General features: G+C 47.7%; 1 protein-coding gene across 2 annotated transcripts in view; it reads left to right on the forward strand.

Annotated features, from left to right (window-relative positions):
• The window catches only part of PRKCH (protein kinase C eta), a 156,490-nt gene extending 142,489 nt beyond the window's left edge, over window positions 1-14,001 (forward strand). Inside the window, exons 13-15 of one of the 2 annotated variants that reach the window (XR_014788084.1) lie at window positions 7,200-7,343; window positions 9,309-9,691; window positions 12,522-14,001. Coding sequence is in view for 1 of the 2 variants with exons in the window: in XM_084836590.1 (XP_084692716.1) it covers window positions 7,200-7,343; window positions 9,309-9,455 (291 nt within the window). In the remaining variant the exon portion in view is untranslated. Of the gene's footprint in view, window positions 1-7,199; window positions 7,344-9,308; window positions 11,889-12,521 lie in introns of those variants that run through there. The other variant, XM_084836590.1, reaches the window with a different exon arrangement.
• Window positions 14,002-16,286: the final 2,285 nt, after the last annotated feature.

Here is a 16,286-nt window from a genome sequence, read left to right on the forward strand (position 1 = left end):
ATGGTCTGTGACGTATATCACATTTGTGATAACGCATAAATGTTTACACCCTGAACTACTACTGCTGCTATATTTTTCTTACTTCCTTACTGTCTCTCTCACAGTCATATACACACACTCCCCTGCCCATATATATAATTTCTGGAGATGTGGATTTCTGCAACCAGAGAACTATATCCTGTAATCAGTGCTGTTCTATAGCCCACAAGTCTGGCAAATTTTAAAAACCAAAGAGCTTTGAATGGTTAATTAATTATAGTATTTTAATGCTGTCCTTCACTAAAACTTCAAAGGTGCCTTATAACAAAATAATAAAACACACACACAGATGATAACAATGAAAAATACATTTAGGATGCAATCCTATGCATGCGTAGGCAGAAAAAAAGGACTACAACTCCAAGCATTCCCCAGCCAGCTATGTTGGGAGTTGTAGGTCTTTTTCCTGTCTAAACATGCATAGGATTGTACCCTTAGAGAGCAATCCTGTGGCTCCTAGACAGTGTCTGGGGCTCTATACGATGCTGCGTGTCCATAGACAGAGCTATGAGTGCAGAGGAGGAGATCCAGTCATGGATTTTAACCATCCCACCTGCTGCAGAAAGCTTATCTTCTGAAGTTGCAACTGTGACCTCATAAGAGAAGTCAGAGAGGGAGCAAAGGTGACGTGCTTGTAGGAGGGGAGGGGAGAGACCTGGTTGTGCAGTAACCTATGACCTCTCCAGTCTCCTGCCCTCCCACCAAAAGCTAAGTCAGCTGAACAGGCTCAGAGGCCCATCTAGTTGCATTTTGTATTTTAAATGGAGGAACAAAGGTGAAGTCACTCTGTCCTCCTCCCGCCCTGCCTGGCTCTTGCTGGCAGGGCACAGGATAAGCGGAGGGCTCCGAATGCAGAGCCCTCTGTTTATCAGGGGCGCAGGGTTCGATCCAGATTTAGTCATGCGTAGAGTGGGCCCACTGAAATCAATGGGACAGGTCCATAATGACTAACTTAAGTCCCATTGATTTAACTTGGTTGACTCTAAGCAGAACTACATCCGGATCCAACCCTGTATGTAAAAAAAAGTATACATTTCACAAAAACAGTAATAAATAGTTATGTGCATGGGAATATAATGAAAATGCAACTGAGTGTTACTTAAGAGTGCCATCCAACAGGACTGACCCCCGATAGACAGAGGGCTCTGAGATCAGAGCCCTCTGTCTCTCCTAAGCTCTGCCCACCAAAGCAGGACGAACCACACAGGTGTTTTAGGCCCCTGTTCCTCCCTAAATGCATTCTGAGCTAGATGGGCGTAGCAGGGCTGTCTACCTTCCTGGGAGCGGAGGGGCTTGTGGATCCAGCAGACCCACGTTCATGTCCCCTCCCTTCCCATCGGCACACCCCGTCCTCTTCCGAGGTCGCAACAGCAACCTTGGAAGAGGGGCCACCGTGCCTTCTGTAGTGGCTGGGAGGGTGAGAGCCACAACTGGATCTCTTCCTCTGCAGTCATAGCTCTGTGTATATCTGTGGAGGAGGAGAGCTGCAGCATCCTATGGCCGGAGACACCATCTGGAAGCAATAAGACTGCTTTTTTAGGGCGCAATCCCATGCATCTTTAGACAGAAAAAAGTCCTACAACTCCCAGGAATGCTGGTAGTTGTAGGATTTTTATCTGTCTAAACATGCAAAAGATTGCACCCTTAATATACTAAATTTGGTTGAAGCATATTAGATTACCAATACTGATTATCTTTACCATCATTATCATTTTCATTGTTATTGTTGATTTCATTTCATTTCTATACCACCCAATAGCCAACACTCTCTTGGCAGTTCACAAAAATTAAAAACCACAGATACAACATAGTGTAAAATTTTTAACATACAAAATTAAAAAAAATTTAAACAGGCAAAACAATTTCAAGAAGATACTAGACCTGATCAAACAGCTGACATAAATGCCCCATCGTATGCCTGGGAGTAGAGGACAGTCAGCCTGGCACAGGAAAATATAACAGTGTTGGTTCCAGGTGGGCTTTAGTGGGGAGATTGTTCCATAATCGGGGGGCCACCATTGAGAAGGCTCTCTCCCTTGTTGCTAGCTTCTGAGCCTCCCTCAGAGGAGGCATTCAGAGGAAGGCCTCAGATGTTGATAGTATTGTCTGGGTAGATTCATGTTGGGAGAGGCACTAATAGTGTGTGTGTATGTGTGTGTGTGTGTGTGTGTGTGTATGTATATATATATATATATATATATATATTTACTTACTTTTCTTTAAACAGTGCTTTCTGCTCAACCTATTGGCCACTGTAGGGCAGGGATATAAATTTGAGAAATAAATGAAATACTTATACTTTTACTTAGGCTTTTGCCATTTTATCACTATTGTATCCTTAGGCCATAACTACCACAATTTTTTTCTCTGACTCTGGTCTGATTATGTGCCTTGGCAAAACATTAATTGGTTGCACAGTGCCATGCAAAGTTTTCACAAAAAGGATGTGGGGGTGGGGAGAGAAATAGTTTTCCTCCCTGCAGTTAGCAAAAGACAGTAAATTTCCCATAACAAAAGCAACAGTGCAATGAAAAGAATGAGCAAGAATCTACAATCTAATTGCTATTGTAAATAAAGAACTGAAGGTATCCAGTAGTGATGCTCATTAAGTGAATGGCCTGAAAGAACAGGAATGGAATTAGCTGTAAAGAAAAGTATGTGTGTGTGTGTGGGGGGGGGGGTATTTCAAACATGCATTTGCTCTTAAACAAAGAGGGAATGGTTATTTAAACAGAGCAATTATTCTAATTAAGACTTCCTTACCCCTCGATTGGAGGCTGTAAGCAATTTGGTCTGATTATCATTCATGTAAAGTGGGGGGAGGGGGAGAACATTCTTGTTCCTTATATATTTGTTAGCGGTTGGAAAATAAGCAGACAAAGGGTAGCAGACAAGGTTTCAGCATGCAAAACCTGTGCTCTGCCACACAACTGTAGCCCCTTCCCAAACATTGATTGTGCATTTTCCTTATCACTCCCAAAGTTAAAGCGCAAGAGACTTCCCCCCCCCCCCATAATGAACGCTGGAAATCTAGACCAGAAGCCCCAGATGAACTATTGGATTCTCAGACTCAGATCCTGATTGCAAGCAGGACACCAAAAGAGCCACCCAATGTTCTCCTCACCTTCCAAGAATGAGGGGCTCAATCCCCCCCCCATGAAATACAAGGGTATAGCCAGGCATCACCAACATGGTGCTTTCCAGATGTGTTGGACTACATGCTGGCTGGGGATAAGGGGGATTATCATCCATGTAAAGGGCTGTGTTCTTTTCTACTTCTGTCATGGTGAGGGCTGAGCATTGTTGAGCACTGGTGAAGCCTGGATTATAGGTTTGCACTACAGATCAAGTCTTTTTAGGGTTTGAGGCAAGTCAGGTTTTGCAAGAAGGGGACAGCACCAGAGAGAACTCCAGCTGATGCTGGGGTCGGAAGCCAGACAAACTTTTCCAAATGTTGCTCCAACAAGCAGTAGGATGTGACTGAGCCTTAAGTAGGGGGTTGGCTTTCTTTAGCCTGGTTAGCCCGGCCTCCATACTAAAGAAGTCCTTTTTCTCTTAAAGGGGCCTGGTCTGTTTAGCAGCCTTTTGCTGAGACAACCTAAGAGTGGGTTTGGCATGCTGGTTTCTTCATGACTGGAGTCCTCAGTAGGGATGTATGAATTACTTACCTGCCGTTCTGGCGGGGGGATCCGCACGGGGGGAGGCGATCCGTCTCTCCCCCTGGAATCCTCGCCGGCCAGTTCCGCTCCATGGCAATTCCACAGAGCCACTGGCCAGCTCTGTAGCACCAGTGATAAGCTAGCCTATCACGTGAAAAACCCCAGACGCAGTGGTGTAGCAGACGCCATTTGTGGCCATAAAGCCCTTAGTTTAAGCTAAATGCAGCCATTTACAGCTGCATTTAGCTTAATCCAAGACCTTTACGGCCGCAAGTGGTGTAGCGGATGCCATTTGCATCCAGAGTCACTCAACCTCAGCCAGCGGTACAGCAATGGCGGCTGTATTGCTGGCGCTACGGAGCCGGCTGGCGAGGAGGATCTGGCTGTGCACGGGTCCAGAGGGAAGGATCCGTCCTCATTGGAGTCCGTGGCGGAATTCTCTGACATCCCTAGTCCTCGGTGTCTGAGAATGGCGCGTGACCCCTTCTGGAACACCCATGTTACACACGCTTTCAGCAACATGGCTAGTGTCATGATCCCCCCAATGGCATGGATTTAGACTCTTCCGAGTGATTTTTTGCTTCGTGTGAGTATGCACCATGTGGACTGAACTGAATGTGACCATGCCTGGGAAAGCCCTTCACTATGCATGATTAAACTTCAAAATCCAGTGCAATGCCTTTCCTAAGAAAGGTATTGCCTAATTGTGGGTTTTGGATTCCCACCACCACCATCCGGAAGTTTGGATTTTCTTACTCATGGACCAGTACATTGCTTTTTATGATTAACCTTGGTCACTTTAAAGGTGACTGACCTTAAAATGTCATAAACAAATAAAATGTCCTTCTGAGCAAAACTGTGAACAAAGATGATGTACTCTGTCTTGGTTCAATATAGGGTGGTGGCAGATAAAATGCCTTGAGTGCCGTGGCTGCTGTCTTTGGCAACCTTCTCTCATTTCTGTGGCCGTTTTTCATACTCTTAATTTTCTGTGGTAGCCTTCCCCAACCTGGCATCCTCTAGACGTGTCAGACTACAACTTCCATCATCCCCAGCCAACAAATCTGGAGGGTGCGAGGCTGGGGAAGGGTGTTGTGGGGTGACTTCTTTTTTTGCTACAAAAGACACTGTGTGAGTTTCTGGCTCCATTTCTTTCAGCCGTGGTTTTAGGAGAATGTCGTGATGGAACAACATTGACTGGCAGAAACCTTTATAAAAGAGGCTTTATGCCTGCAGCTATGTTTATAGACCTTGGTTATTGTTGCCATTGTAGAAACCAAGGCATTAGATGTGCTGGAAGCGATGATGTGTGCTTTGATGTAGACATCACATTCCCACAAATAGACAGATCATCCCATTCCCTTCTGTGGAGAGGACAGTTCCATCCACCTGAAAGGGTGCACGGAGCTCTCCCCTCTGGTGAGTGGATAAAAGGATCCGCTCAAAGCTATCCCCCTTGTTGAAATGAATGGGGCATCCCTTGTGGTGGCCTTCCCCAAGTAGGCGCCCTCCAGATGGTTTAGGACTACAACTCCCATCAACCCCAGCCAGCATGGCCAATGGTCAGGGTTGATGGGAGTTGTGATCCCAAACCTCTGGAGAGCTGTGTGGGTGGGCATGCATGCATTGAAACAAACTTAATGGAATTTGCTAACTCAAGGTGAGGTGATGGCCATCAGTTTATGAGATTAAGGATGCAATCCTATCGACTGTGCCCTCACTGCTCAGAAGCCTCGAAACTCTAAGGCTTCAGCGTTTCCGATGCCTTGCTGGGCCGAAGCCAGCAGAGCGGGAGGAATGGTGGAGGCGATCTTTGCCTCCCATCCTCTGCCTTGGCTGATTTTCACTAGATGGCCTTTTCAGACCGTCTAGCAAGGGCGCTTCAGAGTGGGAGGGAAGGAGTCTGGAAGAGGCTCAGCATATCTCATATCCTGGCCCCTCTGGTCTCCTCCTCTCTCGGCCTGCCGGAGAGGAGGAGTTGCTTTTCCAACTTCAGCCAGTGCAGTTCTCTCCACACCGGCTGCAAGCGGGAGGGGTCTGGGGTCAGATCTTCAACTCCTCCTTCCGAGGTTGGAGCGCTGTCTCTGGCCTTGGAGGAGTTTTCCAAGCTGTCCTGTGGTCCCTGGGATGCTCGCCCATTGACAGCAGGATTGGTCTCTCAGTGAACCTAATTTAGCCCCATGTCCAGAGGCAATTTACCTCTGTGTATTGAATGCTGGGACAAACAAGAGATGGGCACCATCTTCAGGCCCAGCTTGTGACCTTTCAGAGACTTCTGGCTGGCTACCATTGTAGCAGAATATGCATTGTACTCTGTGGAACTGATAAAAAATTATTGTATTTTGTAGACGTGACTATTCCCATGTGTGTATATTATGAGATAATTATGAGTAATGAAATGTATTCTTGGAAATGAAGGAGGGCTTCTGCAAGAGGGTCGGTCAGGTGCTGGAAGCAGCAAGCTGCTTAGTTTAGCAGGGATACCTTTGTCTAGATGTTAGTGGTGTCAATGGCAGGCCTGCTGGGTACACTGAGAACAATGAGAATGGTGGTAGGACCAGGCCCGAAACTAAGGGCATCTCTACACCAGCCTAAAATCCTGCATTTAAAATGGGTCTTTCTGCTTCTGTCTCTTTTTCACGTGCTTTCTTTCCCCCTCCCCTTTCCCTCTCCTTCTCCCCGTATCTGAGTCTTCCATTATCTTTCATTGATCTCACTCCTCCTCTTGCTGCTTTTCCTCTTTTCTCTCGGAGGGAACTCAAGCAGAACACAACAGGGTAATTTCATAGCTCATTATCTGCAATCTATTTAAAAACAGAACAAAGGGCATTTAGTCCAGGAGACGCCCTGGAGGGTCACGGTGTCATGTAAAGGTCCCGCAGACTTCCGTTAAGGAGCAATCTCAATCACAGGATAAAAGTTCCGTGTGAAGGAGCCATAAGGATGAGGTCATGGACTTCATGGGGGTGGTAAAAGACCAGGGTTTGATTTGTTTGGGAGAGAGATCCTGGGAGAATGAGAAACCCACCATATGTGCTCAGGCTGGCTTCACCCACCATGCCTTCTGTTTAGGTAAATATGAAATGTTGATGCTGACTCTTAGATTGAGAGGAACTTAGGTTTGACTATGTTGAAAATATGCTTCCTATTATTTTCGTTATACTTCTAGTGATTGTAACTTGTGGGCATTTAGGGATGTTTGTGATCTGCCTCATCTTAGCGAAAGCTTGTTATTCTCTTAGACTGTTTGAGCAATAAATATATATTCTTTAATACCACATTTGTGTTGTCTGGCTTCAGAGAGGTTTCAGGGACCACTACCTATACATGTTTTAGACCAGCACAGCTGGCTGGGGGCTGCTGGGAGTTGTAGTCCAACACATCTGGAGCACCCCACATTGGGGAAAGCTGATCTAAACACTGGGTGAATGCTAACAGGAACTGACAACATATAGTTGAGAGCATCACTTTCTTCCTTGCTAACCCCCCTTTTTTTTGCAGTTCATGACAAAGAACCCCAAAATGCGCCTAGGCAGTTGTGCCTTGGGTGGGGAGAATGCTATCCTCCTGCACCCATATTTTAAGGACTTGGATTGGGACTTGCTGAACCAGCGCCAAATTGAGCCACCATTCCGGCCTCGAATCGTAAGTGTTTTGAATGTGTGTGTGTGTGTGTGTGTGTGTGTGTGTGTGTGTGTAGGAGACTGCTCTGTCTGCCTTGCATGCTATAGGTCACAGGTCCAATTCCTGGCAACTCCAGGTAGGGCTGGGAAAAACTCGTGCGTGAAACTGTGGGGAGTGGCTCCCAGTCAGTGCACCCATGAGAAAAGTCCGTTGGGGTCTGCAGCCGATGGTGGGCGGAGCCAGAGCCAAAAGTGGGCAGAGTTTGCAGGATTGCATTGCTTTTTCTTTCTCGGTGTCACCCCATGCCTTCCCTCACTCTCACATCCACGCATGATTCACTACCACAGGGTGTAATGATGGCCACCAATTTGGATGGCTTTAAAAGGGGGTTGGACAAATTCCTGGAGGAAAAGGCTATCAGTGGCTACTAGTCTTGATGGCTATGTGCTACCTCCAGTCCCAGAGGCAATGAGCCTACGTAGACCAGTTGCTGGGGAGCATGGGAGGGATGGTGCTGTTGCACTCCTGTCCTGCTTGTGAGTTCTTGGTTGACAGCCGGTTGGCCACTGCGTGAACAGAATGCTGCACTAGATGGACCCTGGGTCTGATCCAGCAGGGCTCTTCTTACGTTCTTACGTTCATGATGAAGAACAGGAAACAATTCCCAATGGGGCAGTCTGGAGAGTGAGAGTGGACCCACTCTGTCTTGCAGAGCTGGTTGGGGGCTGCATCAAACTCAGAGGAGGTGGGCTGCAGGTTCCCCACCCCAGGTGCAGACAGTGCTGAGCTAGATGGGCTGACTCAGGAAAAGGCGGCCTCCTCGGTTTCTTGTGCGTGCGCGTGTGCAGCCTCCGTCGTTTGTCGGAGCCCAGATTGCGTCTGTGTGGGTGCGTTTGCAAATGTGATACCTGCTCTCAGAACGGTGAACCAGGCTTCCCCAACCTGGTGTCCTCCAGATGTGTTGGACTGCAACTCCCTCCTGCTGGGAACTATGGGAGTTGAAGTCCAACACTTCTGGAGGGCACCAGCATGGGGAAGCCTGCACTAAAGGATTTAAGCCTGAAGTGGGTATTGAACCTGTGACCTGAGAGATACCAGGTGGGGAGTCAGCTTGTGCACCCCACCATGCTCTGGACGTACAAGGGAACTGCAGGCAACATCAGCCAGGAAGCCTCTGTACACCAATAGGCTGCGGCAGATCAGGTGGGCCTCCCTGACCCCTCTGGGGACATAAGAGGCTTCCTTATTCCCAGGGCTGGCATCAAGGGTAGGCATGTTTGGGCATCTGCCAAGGGCCCACACCCGAGCAGGGGCCCACTGACAAGAACGCCTGGAGGTGCTCCTCCTCTTCACCATCACAACCTGCTTGCTCACCCGCCTTGCTTCCTGCAACTTCCTCCTCCTTTACTTCCCAAAGGATTCCTGGCAGGGCAGCAGCACTTTTGAACGGAAGTGGAGCCGTGGCTTGGCTGTGCCACTGCTGCCTGCCCCCTTAAGGTTGTCCCAGATGCCAGACCCGACACCTCAGCCTTGGGCATTGCATTTGGGATAAGCTTAAGGGGGCGAGTGGCAGCTGCAGAGCCGAGCACTGGCTCCACTCCCGTTCAAAAGTGTGCTGCCCCATCAGAAAACCTTTTGGGGAGGGGAGGGGAGGGGAGGGGAGGCGAAGCATTGGTGGTGGGCAGGCAGGTAAATGGAGGAGGAGGTGACTGCAGCCTGCAGGTGAGGAGAAGGAGGTGGTGGAGGTGGCCAGTGGATGGGGGTGGAGGAGGAGAAGGCAGGGGGGCCATTGGCAGCACCACACCCAAAGGCCCCCTGAAGTGTCTGCCCTGTCTGGATCTGACTCGATTTCTGGAAGATTCAATGTCTATCCTAGAAGGTGCTTTTTGAGTGTGAGCCAATGTGGCTTTCATGCTGGGTAATAATTGGGAAGCAAAGAAAACGCACAGAGGCACCTAACGTTTGTTTTGTGTTTGCATTTGGCAGAAATCAAAAGAGGATGTAAGTAACTTTGATCCCGAATTTTTAAAGGAAGAGCCTATCTTAACCCCCATCGAAGATGGAATTCTTTCCATGATCAACCAAGAGGAATTTAGAAACTTTTCTTATACAGACCCAGAATTAGAGTCCTAGCCACATCTGGGGGTGCTGACTGGCCTCTCTGCCAGATGAGGAAGAACTGCCATTTCAGAATGCCTGTACAACGTGTTCTGCTGGAACATCTAGCAGGCAGCCTTATATTATGCATCACAGACAAGAGGAGCACAACTGATTTAATACCGAAGCAGAGGGAGTGTCTCTTGGAATTTCTGAAGCAACAAGGACAAATATTTATAGCAAGGCAATGAATCTCCTTCGTGAAATGAATGGTGAGGAAAGAGGGATTTGTTCGGCTCAGGATGGCTGCTGGAAGTTAAACTTTGCAGTGAAGTCTGGGGAGTTTTTGGAAGGATGAAATCAACTCTGAGCCAAACCGATGTTTATACAGTGCCATTGTGCCAAATGTTTCCTGAAAGCACCTTCTGGAAACAGGGAAACTATATCAGGGAGATAGATCACACGTGGCACTAGCATGATCAGAGATTGTTTCCTCCACCTGGGCAAATGGGTCTCTTTGAAACATTTTGGGCTTCCATTAAAAATGTGTTTCATTGTACAAACTGACAGAAGCAAAAAAAACCAACCCCCCCACTTTCCATGCAGATAACTCATCCAGCCCCAGTCATCTTGCATCATGGATTTGCACTGTCGCCGTTTCCATCAGATGCATCCAATCAAGTAAAAGAGGGACAAAGTTGAGCATCATGATATGCTCTTCTATCAGAGGGGTGTGTCTGTGTGTGCGCGCGCGCGCGCGTAGGGTAGCCACTTATGAATCGCCAAAAAGGGGGGCAGAAGAGGACACTGATTTGCATAAAATTTGCATGTGTTAATTTATATGCGTAGATGCAAAATTAGAAAGAATTATTATAATTTAAATAGAAATACAGCACACCTCACCATAGTGTGGAAGACTGACCAGGTGATCTGTGTGCCTGTTCCGTCTGCTGTCCAGGTGCTGTTGACGTCAGAGTCAACGCCCAGCAGTTCCTTCTGATGATGCTTTGTCTTAAAAGACTTGGACTGGGCAGCCCTTCAAAGAGAGGATGCTTTCAAAATAGAAGACAGTCCTCTGATAGATCTTCAAATAGGGTTCTATCCTCTATAAAAAAAAAGGGCACATGGCTGTTGTGTGTGTGCGCGTGTGCGAGTGAGCGACACACAGAGAGAAAGGATCTTCCTTGCCGAATTGGGGTGAAAGTGAACAGCATCAATCCACCTGCTACCTCTGGGTGTTACGATGAGGGGGAAAAAATTTTCTCCTGTGTTTTGTGAAACGTCAAGATAATTTGGGGCTCATTTAGGTGTGTTGATTTTTGCATCTTCACTGCTCCTTTTAAAAACAGAATGTGTAAAACAGTATCCACCTTTTACCTCAAAGTGGATTTTACTTCGATTCCCTTTACAAAACCAGTGCATTATTTGGGCTCCAAGCGCTCATTAAAAAAAAAGAAAAGGAAACTCAAAATAGCACCTCTTAAATTATTTTGCCACTGGCATGAAGGGATGAAAAGCGAAGCCAACCATAAGTCACTTCTCAATTACACGCCAAGAGTGACCTGAGTGAATCCATGCAGCATTTGGCACACCATGAATTGGTCACAAAACCTCTTCACCATGCACCTAGCTTACAGCTCAGGGCCTCATCTTATGCCCACAGAGGGAAATTTCATACATTAGTTCTTTTCTTTCTTTAAGGTCACAGTGAGTCACTCAGTATACAGTGAGTAACAGTGAATATACACACACAAATATGTGGGCTGCTGTTTTTTTTCTTGGCTAGCAGTTTTTTGTGGATTCAAGGCACAATCCTATGCACACTTAGGCACAGCTGGCTGGGGAATGCTGGGAGTTGTAGAACTTTTTTCTGTCTAAACATGCATTGGATTGCACCCTAATTTGCACAGCTGACTCTTCAGTGCAGGACAGCTATGGGGAAAAGTCTCCTTGTCTTTACTTTAACCCAGCCCGTGGCTTCTCATTCATCACCATAATTTTATTTATATGCTGCACTTCCAAATTATGCCCAAAGCAGCTCACAGCAACAGGAAACAAATCAATACGTACGCACAACAAAAACACAGTCATAAATACATCAGATGCATTTCATAGTGTCTTTAAGTGCTCGTTAGCAAGCTAACAAAAACATCACAATTCAAATTGCCCCAAACGTATGAAAAAGTATTCCTTTCCTAAATAGGAGCAAAAAAAATTTCCACATTTAATTAACAAACCTTTTCCCTAACTAATCCAAATCACTAAGATATCAGTGTCAGCCAGTTTCATTCAAAGTTTAACAAAATTGTAGCTGGAGTCAGTCAGGGCCGAGTCCCCCCAGGCGAGACAGACAGAGAAGTAGGGCGACCACTTACGAATCGCTAAAAAAAGAAGAAAAGAGGACACAAGAGAACCGTGAACTGCGTTACATTTCCATATATTAATTTATATGTATTCAGGCAAATTTAGAAATAAAAGGTGTGTGTGGGGGGGGGGTGTCATGATAGGATTGAAAGGGGCATGTCCAACAGCGGAATTTTCTTGATAGGTTCTGGGGCCTCTTCTCTTGTCCTGAATGCAAAGATGTTGCTTTCTGTAGTCATTGCTGTTGCTTGTTCTAGAGTCAAATTAGGGTTTTCCGAGAGTTTCTCATCGAGCTTGCCATCTGAAATGCTGAAGACAATTTTGTCTCTGAGCGTTAGATCTGTGGAGGCCCCAGATTCACGGTGCTGGGATTTTTCTCCAAGTGCTGTCACAAAACAGTCCATGCCTGCTTCTTCATTGTAAGGAAGTTGCCAGAGCTGGAACCGTTCAAAAACTGGGTTTCTCCTGGGCTCACAATAGTTTTTGAATGGGGTAAGAGCTTCTGCTCGTGTCTTGTTTTCAGGGTCTGCATAGATACTAGGGATGCTGTTATACATCTCTGAAGCCTTTTCTCCTATGCATTGCGGCATCACAGCATTTTGTAGTCCTCTGACTCCTCCTCATCTTTCGTAACTGTGAGATATACTTGTAGTCCCTGTTCCCACTTTCTCCTAGGTTCCCAGTAAAGCTTCGCTCAGAAGGAGGTTTAAAATGCTCCATCCTTTTCTATTAATATAGGGGTGCACCGGAAAACCAGGTGGCTTTCTGAGGAGAGCAGTCCACTTCTGACATCATGAAACACGCCCTGGTGCATGGTTAATGTGGGGGTGAGCTCACCTGCTCAACTTGCACTCCACCCCTAAGCCTTGCTCTCCAAGTAATCCACTTCTGACTGTGAAGCTTCCACAACAGCATTCTACTGATACCTGCACAACAGGAGACGAACTCTGGAGGAGCCACACGCCGGACTGTGTGTCCACACGCCGGACACACCGGACTTGCTCCAAAGACAACACAAAGAGAATGGAGAATGGGCCCCACCCAGTCCTCCAGAAAGGAAAGAGAAATTAACAGCTGCAGGCTTCTTCAATATGCGTACACGTACACATTCAAGGTGGTTAACAAGCCATGCAGTGTGGCTTGTTAACCATCCTGAGCAACCCAACAACAAACTGGGTTCTCAAGGTGGCTTAAGAACTCGAGAAAAATAAGCCACACTGCATGGTTAACAAGCCACCCTGAAGAAAACACGCTGCATTCAGACAACACAATAACCCATGGTTCAACAACAACCCACACTTAACCACTGAGTGTGGATTAGTGTGTTCTGTGAACCCAGCCACTGAGAGAAGGGTCCCATTTGAGGGTATCTTGCCAAAGGGCTCTCAAAAACCTGGAGCTGGAACTGAAGTGGAGGATTGTGAGGTTGAACGCTTCCCCATGGGACAAAAGCAACTAGAATTTCCAAGAAAATAGGCTAGAATTTCTCTCTGTCTCAAGAGGCAGGAAGCTTTCAGTCATAATTTCCCCTCTCACCACCTGCAAACTTCTAAGTGGGACTGTCCCAGGTTGCTTTATCACCTCAGTTGCTGCTTCTATGAACTACACTGCACATGAATGGACTCCTATATGGTTTCACACACCCATTGTAAGTTACTGCTTGGTCAGCAGCCATCTGTTGGTAGAAGGTTGATTAAAGGAAAAAAGATTTGAGCTGGCTTCTTCCTGCCCACCCCTTCTGCCCCGGCTCCATTGTGCAAATTTCCTCTCAGTCTTTAAGCATGTGCCATGTTGGCTGCTGAATTAGGAGCACCTGGAAAGACATGTTCACATGCTCCAGGCATGCTATCTCTGCTAAGTACTTTCACATAGAAGGCCCATTACAACCACCACCTACCAAGTAAGGTGTGAGCTACCCTGACTCCATTGTTATGGGCCTAGAAGAATTATCTGTGAAGTTTCTTTGTGAGTTTTTGCCAAGCCAGGAAACAGCAATAAATGCTGCTCTTACTGGACCTTGCCATAAATATTGCAACATCACTTCTCACCAAGGGGGATTGCTTGGCTGCTGTCGCACACGCCCTGTGCTTTGAGGGAAGAAGAGGGCTGTAAACGTTGAGTAAGCGTTGCAGTTAATAATGAGTCAGTGTTTTTACCCCACTTCCAGGCTGTGAGCTTATCTATCGCTGTCTGAATTAAATCTTTTAATCTTTCATCTATGCCCATGGCATTTTTTTAAAAAAGTTTGGCTTTCACTAATCTAAAAGTTCTTGCTCCCTGTCATATATCGTACGACAAGCATGTTTGCACGCATTGTGAGCACGTCTCTTAAATTATCAGGTAAGGTCACCAGGCCCCAGATGAACCAAAAAGCTACTGTCAAGAAATCCAGTTCCATACTGTTTACAGCAGGTGCCCTCCAGATGTTTTGAACCACACACCCCATAATCCCTGAATATTGGCCATTCTGGCTGAGGCTTGTGGGAGTTGTAGTCCAAAATATCTGGAGGGTGCCAAGTTATTCATTTATTCATTCAGTCAAAATATTTATAAGGCCGCCTTTCAGGGCAGAAGCCCCCTCCCCCCACAGCTTACAACAATAAAATGCATACAATAAGAATGGATACGGTACAAAAACAGGAAACATTCATAAAAACAACGGACACCAGCATAAGACCAAACCTGCAATACAATTGCAGCTACACCCAGAACAGTCTGATACGACAATTGGGAGAAGGCCAGGGTAAACACGTATGTCTTCCAGGTCTTCCTAAAAACCTGCAGTAATGGGGCCTGATAACCCCCGATGGGGTATGGGGCTACTGCAGAAAAACTGCCAACCCCTCATCTGCCCTGGCAGGCAGAAGCCCTCCAGAGACCTGGGGCCTTTGTGCCATTCCATTGGGGGCTCAGAAGCCACGGCACAGCTGCCCAGATCATGCCAGATGTCTCGGACCACGTGAGCTCCTCTGCATCCCAACGTTACCCCTCCCAGTCGCAGGGGCAGTGCTGGCATTTCCCAGGGCAGCTCTGCCCAGCCAGGTGCCCTCTGGATGTGTGAGACTGCCACTCCCATCCTCACCAGCCCGTGCAGCCAATGCGAAGGGCGTCCTCAACGGGCCCCCTCCCTCAGTAAGCCTACCTTCCCACCACTGTTTTCACCAGCTGGTTGCTCCTCCTCCTCTGTCCCCTCCTTGCTCCCACTCGCTTGCTTGACAGACAGAGCACCAGCGAGTGAGCGGGACCTGCCCTTTACTGGGCCAGAGCAAGAGGCAGTGAACAAGCAGGTTGCAGCAGTGAAGAGGAGCAGCAGGTCCTGGGGGCTCTGGTCAGTGGCCCCCACAGGTGTGGGCCCGTGGCATGTGCCTGACCATGCCTGAATGCCTGCTTACCATAAACCATGGTTTGTGGATTGAGAGCCACCTTCTGGAACACATGGGCTCCCTCCTCCCCTCTCCAGAGCAATTCCCCCTCTCCCCCATTATTATTATTATTATTATTATTATTATTATTATTATTATTATTATTATTTATTACATTTATATCCCACCTTTTTTCCTCTTTGAGGAACCCAAGGTGGCGCACATAATCCTCCTCTCCATTTTAGCCTCACAACAACAACCCTGTGAGGTGGGTTGGGCTGAGAGTCTGTGGCTGGCCCAACGTCACCCAGTGAGCTTCCATGGCTGAGTGGGGACTAGAACCCGGGTCTCCCGGCTCTCCGTCCAGCACTCCAACCACTACACCACACTGGCTCTTTGTGGCATTAACCATAGTTTCACGCCATGAAATCATGGTTCCCTGGTACCCACAGTTGCTCTGCAAACACACTTCAATCGATTTGTTACAATCTTGGGTTTGCCAGAAAACTTTGGATTGTGTCAGTATATGTGTAAGATACACCAGGGCCGGCGCAAGCCCTCCCGCCGCCTGAAGTGGGAGAGCACAAATGCGCAGCCGCATCACCCCCCGTTGCCACCGCGTCGCCCGTCGCCCCACCCAGCCATCTGTGTCACCTGTCGCTCTGCACAGGCAATCTCCTGGGACACCTCTCCTATAATGCTTGGCTCTGAGGAAGGGCCCCCACAGAGCCCGGCATTTGTGCCTGGCCAGCTTTCTCAGGAGCCCCACCATCTGCTTCTAATGGCCAATGCAGCTCTTCAGAGAGCTTGCCGCCCTCAGGCAAGCCAGAGGGCAGGTGGCTACCCCAGAGAAGCCCGTTGGCTCCGCTGCAGCGCAAGAGCAGATGGGGGCTCTCTGGAGCACCTAGGGCAGTGCCACCTCAAGGCTGGGGGCCCTCTTGGTGGGGAGGGGGGAGAACAGAATTTCCCCCTCCTTCCGCTCTGCCACCTGAGGTGGGGGATTCACCCTGCCTCATGGGAGAGCCAGCTCTGAGTTACACCATACCATGGTAATGCCAGGAAGGGTAAATTCATTCGTTCTGGAGAGGGGAAAGAGTGTCTGTTAATCATGGTTTACAGGGAGCCAGCATTGTGTCTGCGC

This window comes from Heloderma suspectum, chromosome 1 (assembly GCF_057233095.1).
Source record: "Heloderma suspectum isolate Gila_16-S chromosome 1, 16-S_ref, whole genome shotgun sequence".
NCBI lineage: Eukaryota > Metazoa > Chordata > Lepidosauria > Squamata > Helodermatidae > Heloderma > Heloderma suspectum.